This window comes from Bison bison, unplaced genomic scaffold (assembly GCF_000754665.1).
Source record: "Bison bison bison isolate TAMUID 2011002044 unplaced genomic scaffold, Bison_UMD1.0 scf7180017858917, whole genome shotgun sequence".
Lineage (NCBI taxonomy): Eukaryota > Metazoa > Chordata > Mammalia > Artiodactyla > Bovidae > Bison > Bison bison.
Window position 1 is genome coordinate 166,106 of NW_011489489.1, and position 7,623 is coordinate 173,728.

The 7,623-nt window shown below is 42.6% G+C and overlaps 1 protein-coding gene across 4 annotated transcripts in view; it reads right to left on the reverse strand.

Annotated features, from left to right (window-relative positions):
- Window positions 1-7,623, reverse strand: part of ASPH (aspartate beta-hydroxylase) — a 169,921-nt gene that overhangs the window by 40,902 nt on the left and 121,396 nt on the right. For all 4 annotated transcript variants that reach the window (XM_010830312.1, XM_010830318.1, XM_010830307.1 and 1 more), the window contains 3 exons: window positions 7,177-7,327; window positions 3,442-3,578; window positions 1,509-1,607 (listed from right to left, as the gene is read on the reverse strand). In XM_010830312.1, coding sequence (XP_010828614.1) covers window positions 1,509-1,607; window positions 3,442-3,578; window positions 7,177-7,327 — 387 coding nt within the window. The remainder of the gene's footprint in view (window positions 1-1,508; window positions 1,608-3,441; window positions 3,579-7,176; window positions 7,328-7,623) is intronic.

Consider the following 7,623-nt stretch of genomic DNA (forward strand, 5'->3'; position numbering starts at 1 on the left):
GTCAGGGTTTTCCAGTGGTCATGTATGGATGTGAGAGTTGGACTGTGAAGAAAGCTGAGCACCGAAGAATTGATGCTTTTGAACTGTGGTGTTGGAGAAGACTTGAGAGTCCCTTGGACTGCAAGGAGATCCAACCAGTCCATTCTGAAGGAGATCAGCCCTAGGATTTCTTTGGAGGGAATGATGCTGAAGCTGAAACTCCAGTATTTTGGCCACCTCATGCGAAGAGTTGACTCATTGGAAAAGACTCTGATGCTGGGACGGACTGGAGGCAGGAGGAGAAGGGGATGACAGAGGATGAGATGGCTGGATGGCATCACTGACTCGATGGACATGAGTCTGAGTGAACTCCGGGAGTTGGTGATGGACAGGGAGGCCTGGCGTGCTGCGATTCATGGGGTCACAAAGAGTCGGACGTGACTGAGCGACTGAACTGAACTGAATTGAATCAGCTACCTGGCTGATATGGTAGCACTAGCTAGTGTTACAGGCTTCCCCGGTGGTTCAGATGGTGAAGAATCTGCCTGCAATGTGGGAGACCCAGGTTCAATCCCGGTGTCAGGAAGATCTCCGGGAGAAGCGAATGGCTACTCACTCCAGTATTCTTTCCTGGTCTCCAGGACAGAAGAACCTGGCAGGCTACAGTCCATGGGGTGGCAAAGAGTTGGACACAACTGAGCGACTAACACCTTCACTTTCACTTTTTCAGCTGGTGTTACTATTTAAATTACAAATAAAAAATTCAGTTCCTCAGTGATATTAGCCACATTTTAGATGCTCAACAGTCACAAGTGGTTAGTGGCTACCACATGAGAAGATACAAATAAAGACCTTTATGGCAGAAAGTTCTGTTGGTCAGCCCTGAGCCAGACCACATGTGATCCTGGTGAACTGACGAGGATTCTGTTTTTATGTGAACAAAAAATGACAACACATTTTATTCTGAATCTTTCAGGCTATCAGGCTTTAGGGGATTGGATTTACTCAGTCTGCATTTGTTACCTCATTTTGTATAGGTTTCCATGAAACCTGTTCAAAGTAGTTTCAATGTATAATTAAATTGCAAAAGGAACAGTTAATTCATTATTGACTGGGGATTTTTTGCTGAAACTAATGCCTTTGGCTGGCAATTTGCTATATAAGTGAAAACTGAAACATCTCCAGTCAATAATGTTTGGGTAACAAAAGATGTATTCATATGTTTCTGGTTGATAATGTGTTAATGCATTGTCCATATTTTAAAATATTTTATCAATTAATAACTACTGCAGTTTTAGGAAGTTCTTCAAAATCTTTTCCAAATAATTTCTGCTCATAACACTTCAAATCTGACACCCTCGATTAAGCTGAAGGTCCACGCTGCCTGTGAATGTCATCGACTGAAGGTGTATATTTTGGTGTTGAAAAGGGTCAGTAGTGCATGCCAGTCAATCTACAATACATAATCAAGGGTGTCCAAATGACTCAAAGGGATCAGAAGAGGGAAAGAGAGGAAGGGAGGGAGTTACCTTCAGATAGGGGATGCTCTCAGCAATCTTGTTCTGTGCCTTCAGGATAAAGCCATAATGCACTTTAGCAAAACCATCATTGGGTGTCACGCTCAGAACCTAAACTCAAAAAAAAAAAAAAAACCTATTTCGATGGACTGTGAATTCTACAAATGTTTTAATTAACTTTGCTGTGCTTGGACTGGATTATGATGCTATAGCTTAAAATGCAATAGTGTTTTTTTCTCATTGCAATACATTAGGCTTAAATGGCCCCATTTCCCCTCAACTCAAAATGTTCGATGCAAAATGTTCTCTAAGAATGAAGAAATGAATGAAAAGGCAATGACCATTAAAGCATTGCTCTAACAATACCAGTAAAATCTCTATCAATTTTATGACTTCAATATTTTTTTAATGATCAGGGAAAGACTGCTTTAAATTAGTTCTATTTAAAGTCAACTCTGAATGGTTATCATATATTTCTTTACATATATGTTTTATGGGCTTCTTTGGTGGGTCAGATGGTAAAGAATCCGCTTGCAATGCAGGAGACCTGGGTACGATCCCTGGGTTGGGAAAATCCCCTGGAGGAGGGCACAGCAACCCACTCCAGTACTTTTGCCTGGAAAATCCCATGGACGGAGGAGTCTAGTAGGCTACAGTCCATGGAGTCACAAAGAGTCAGACATGACTGAGTGACTTCACTTTCACTTTTCACTTTCATGCATTGAAGAAGGAAATGGCAACCCACTCCAGTATTCTTGCCTGAAGAATCCCAGGGACGGAGGAGCCTGGTGGGCTGTTGATTATGGGGTTGCACAGTCAGACACGACTGAAGCGACTTAGCAGCAGCAGAGGATGTTAAAAGTAACAGAGATTAGTTACTTGGTACCATACTGTAACCCCTTGATGGCATAATCTGTGTTGTTTCCTTAACCACCATTTCCTGAGCCAGTGCCTGTGGGTTTCAATAAATAAGTGCTAAATGAATGGATAAGCATGAGGAGTGAAGGGAGGCAAGGGGCAGGAAGATGCTGAACCAAGGGTGCCTCAGGTAATTGCTGGTGTTACTAACAAGGAGGAAAGTGAGGTAAAGTCTCCAAAGCCAAGGATGTAGCAAGGTCTCTGCAACCACCTTAAAGTCAGTCTTTGCTGGGACCTCCTTGGTGGTTCAGTGGTTAAGAATCTGTGCTTCCATTGCAGGGAGCAAGCGTTCAATATCTGATTCAGGAACTAAAATCCCACGTGCCACTCTACACAGCCAAAAACCCCCCCCAAGGATCAGACAGCCAGTGCCTCTGAAAGGAGAGTAATTTATGCCATATACCCGAAAAGCTTGTATTCTCTAGTTTCTCTCCAGTTTGGACTTTAACTGAAAAAAGTACAAGATAATGTGTTTTTAAGTTCTTGAGTTTTTGAGTTCCTCTTCCTGTCATAAAGAACACTTTAGAAAGGTTGTTTGTGGACTGAAATATATATATGAGTTAAGAAAGTATCACAATTATAGGTTGAAGGCTTTGATGTACCAAATGTTGCTGCTACTGCTAAGTCGCTTCAGTCGTGTCCGACTCTGTGCGACCCCATAGACGGCAGCCCACCAGGCTCCCCCGTCCCTGGGATTCTCCAGGCAAGAACACTGGAGTGGGTTGCCATTTCCTTCTCCAGTGCATAAAAGTGAAAGTGAAGTTGCTCAGTCGTGTCCGACTCCTAGTGACCCCATGGACTGCACCTACCAAATGCTAGCTAATATTTAAAATCTTCTGATGAAGCAGAAAAAGGGTAATGAAACAAAATTTAGGATACGTTAACTATAATAAGACTTGAATTTGACTTAATTTAAAATAAAGAGAGTGAATGATCAGGAGTATTAAAGGCAATTTAGAAATAACATTAGAACTCCACGTTCAGAAGACTTTGATTAATTGTTGATAACAAATTGCTGCCTACTCACCTCTTCATAGACCTTCTTGGCACTGTCATTGTCACCTATCAAGAGGTATCCAACTCCAAGGTCATTCTTTAAGGCAGTATCATCAGGAAATAGTTGAACTAATTTCTGAAGAGTAAGCAAGGATCCTCTCATGTGACCTGATTTGGTGGAAAGAAAACAACAGAAATAAAAATAGCTTCTGTCCACCCTTTTCTTGGCACTACAGATCATAAGAGACTATTCAACAAAGCCTGAGACCAGCTTAACTCTGACTCTGTATAATGATGGCTAAGTCCCTCTTAGGATTTTATCCTGCAGCTCTAAGGGCATCAGTAACTCCCATAAGTGGGTTTTTCAGGTGGCGCTAGTGGTAAAGAATTCGCCTGCCAATGCAGGGGACACAAGGGATGCCGGTTCAATCCCTGGGTTGAGAAGACCCCCTGGAGAAGGAAATGGCAACCCACTCTAGTACTCTTGCCTGGAAAATCCCATGGACAGAGGGATTCGCAAAAAGAGTCAGACATGACTGAACACACACACACACACACATACACACACACACGGTTCCCATAAGTAGGTACTGAATTTAGTACTGACTACAAATATGTTAAAGACATTCTTATTTTCTAAATTCATCAACATTTACCCTTAATGTCAAATTGTCTCTTATGAAAGTTTTAGTTACCCAATCCTCATTCAAAACGTGTTTTACTAGGGTATTTTTGACATTATCATTAACTTTAAAATTATGAATACAGAACAGGCAAATAAGAAGTCTAATAGATTTCAGGGTCTAGCACCCTGGATGAGACATGAAGAGGCACTGAGGTACTCTGCTTGTCTTCGTCTCTCTAGGTCTTCGTAATGACCTAGTCCTGGAGCCAAGGAGACATCATCTGGTATTAGGGGACCCTCTGGTGGACAATAGGGTGCTCTGCCTACACGAACCATGAAAACCCAGCTTCAACTCATTTTAAAGGCTGTCCAATGGATGTTTAAGATTTAGAGGGGTCAACTGTCATCACTCTTCACCCCAGTTGGAAAGACAAATTGTAGGGGTTTCCTCTGCTGGTCCAGTGCTTACAAATCCACCTTGCAATGCAGGGGACACCAGTTCCTTCCCTGGTCCAGGAAGATCCCACGTGTTGTAGAGCAATTAGAGCAACTAAGCCCATGTGCCACAAGTACTGAGTCCACGTGCTGCAATTACGGAAGCCCATGCACCTAGAGCCCACGCTCGGCAACAAGAGAAGCCCCCGCAGTGAGAAGCCCCCACTTGCCCCAACTAGAGAAAGCCCGTGTGCAGCAACAAAGACCCAGAGCAGCCAAAATAAATAATGAATCTTAAGAAGAAAAAAAAGACAAACTGTATAAGGGAAAATGTGCAAAATGAGAGTCCACATGACAAAATTAATTACCTAAACGGCTTTGTTGACCAGAAACTGAAAATCAGCCAAGATACGCCAGGACTATCCAAAAGCTAATGTAGCTGGATGCTCTACTAAATGTTAGGCATAGACCACCACTCACTGACTCCACCAGCCTCTCCCCGTTCACTACTTGCCAGTCTGGGGTGGTTTGCTCAACTATCCATTCCTTCACTGATAAATCTGACTCCACCTTTCTGTACTCTTTCTCTGCCACCTGCCCCGCTTGGGATTACAGTTTTCTTTTGATTCTACACTTGCCCTATGGAGCCACAACAAAGGCCCAGGTGAGAGTCCGTCCTATGTCCTTCTTGCCCCTCCTACTCTGCATCTCCAGGGACCTATGAATCCCTCAGCGCCTCCCCTAGTGAACTCACCTCATTCTCATTTGGAGGAGAAAGAAAGTGGAAGTGTTAGTTGCTCAGTTGTGTCCCCCTCTTTGCAACCCCATGAACTGTAGCCCAGTGGGCTCCTCTGTCCACAGGATTCTCCAGGCAAGAATACTAGAGTAGGTTGACCCAGGGGAACTTTCTGACCCAGGGGAACTTTCTGACCCAGAGATTGAACCTGGGTTTCCGGTACTGCAGGCAGATTCTTTACTGTTGGAGCCACCAGGGAATTTGGAAGAGAGACTATATTCAAACACTGAAGGCTTACTTCGGAAGAAAGTTAGATCTACCTGGGTCGTCCTTCCCCTGGGGCTGGGAATAGGGTGAAGTAAGCGAGGTGCTCAGTGCAAAGTTTAAGAGGGTGCCAAAAATTCAGTCCCACCCAGACACATGATATCTGATGAATCTTTTTAAAAATAAAAATTAATGTTAAAAATCCACCGGCTAAGTGAGTCCACTTCAGAGCCAGAGGAGAGACAACTCAGTGATACTGGTTTTTGGTTGCATGGAGTTCCAGGCTTGCCTTTCCCACCCTGTTTGTGCTGCTGTAAATTTTCCCTCTCTGGGACTGGCCCTTATGAAGAGACGTCTAAGGGACCATTTCTTCTAGTTCCCAGTCATTGCTTGGCTTCTACTCCTGTCACAGATTTTGGTCATCTACCAAAGCGACACAACCACCCTTAATTCTAACCCTTGGAAAACTGATACCAGGTTCACTTTTGAATGTTTAGGAGCCTCCTCTAATGACAACAAGATAATACATCTATGTAACTTATCTAGCCAGTAGAGAACCCACCTTGGCAGCTACACATGGCTTAGATTTTTTGCTCCTAGCTTATCAATGACATTTTAACTTATTTTTTTTTAATGTTATTTTTATTTATTTATTTGGCTGTGACAGGGCTTAGTTGTCCCATTGCAAATGGGATCTTAGTTTCTCCACCAGAGACTGAACCACACTCCCTGCATAGAAAGGCAGGGTCTTAACCACTGGACCACCAGGGAAGTCCCCCGATGGCATTTTAGGTGAGAGAGAACCCATTACTGGCCTGATTATAATGAAGTTAGGGCACAGCAAGTGACACACTTGGTTCAAAGTTTAAGAGGCCACCAAAAATTCAGTCATCAAGATGCATGATATTTTATGCACTCTTTTTAAAAGTCAAACAAATGTAAAAAATCCATAGTGCTTTTTCAAAGCAGTTTAAAATTTACTCAGTGATTAAAAAAATTGTTTTTCTATAAGTTTCTTTAAAAAAGACAAAATGTGCAGGTGAAATTTTTAGAGTGCTTATAACTCCTGACATTTCTTATATCTATAAAACTGTTCCACTGATGATTTCAGCTATTATGGATCAGATAGTTACAGTTAAGAGAGAAAAGAAGAATTTGGCATAACAAGAAGTTTTTGACTCTAGACCTATTTGTTTATCGGGCTTCCCTGGTGGCTCAGAAGGTAAAGAATCTGCCTGCAATATAGGAGAGCTGGGTTCAATCCCTGGGTTGGGAAGATCCCTTGGAGAAGGAAACGGCAACCCATTCCAGCATTCTTGCCTGGGAAATCCCATGGACAGAGGAGCCTGACGGGCTCCAGTCCATTGGGTCACAAAGAGTCATACGCTACTGAAGTGACTAACACTTAACTATTCATTTATTAGTTATGATTCCTTAGGCAATTCACCCAACCTCTCAGAATTCCATTTGTCTCATCTTTAAAATGAGTAGGGAGCAGGTAGGCAGCAAAAATACTGTCTGTATCTTTGTAATTATGAAGGATTCCTCTTTCAGGCTGACCCAATCAGAGAAATTGCCTGAAATTAGGTAGAAAACTCAGGTTTCCTTCCATGTAATTAAACTCTTCTAAGAGTACACACAAACTTCAGGCTTTTTCAGATAAAAGCACACCGCTTGCTACTGAACTGACTCTTCTTCCATCTCACCTAGAAACTGCTGTCTGTCTGACCTCCGCTTCAGGCTCAGCTTCACCAAGTCTGTGGGGGCATCAGGCAGACTGGCCGCCTCCTGGTAGGTCTCGATGGCCCTGCGCAGGATCTCATTGCTCCTTCTCTTCTCAGCCAAATCATCTTCACACTGGAGGAAGAGAGAAACGTCCCAGGACAAGCTGCACGTGTACTTGCCCAAAATATTTATGAAAAGTTGATGTTGGGACTTGCTTTAAAAGTAATTCAAGACAAATTAAAATTTTCTCTTCATCAAGGATAAAAAAATAAAGGAAGGCAACACAACATGTTATTTTAATAATATGAAGAAAAGTTAACTACTAAGCTACACATGAGAAAGACTATCGTAAAAGCAGGACGAATATATGTTTGGCTGGTGGAACGTGTACCCTGCTATATATCAACATTAATAGTCAGAATTCCAGT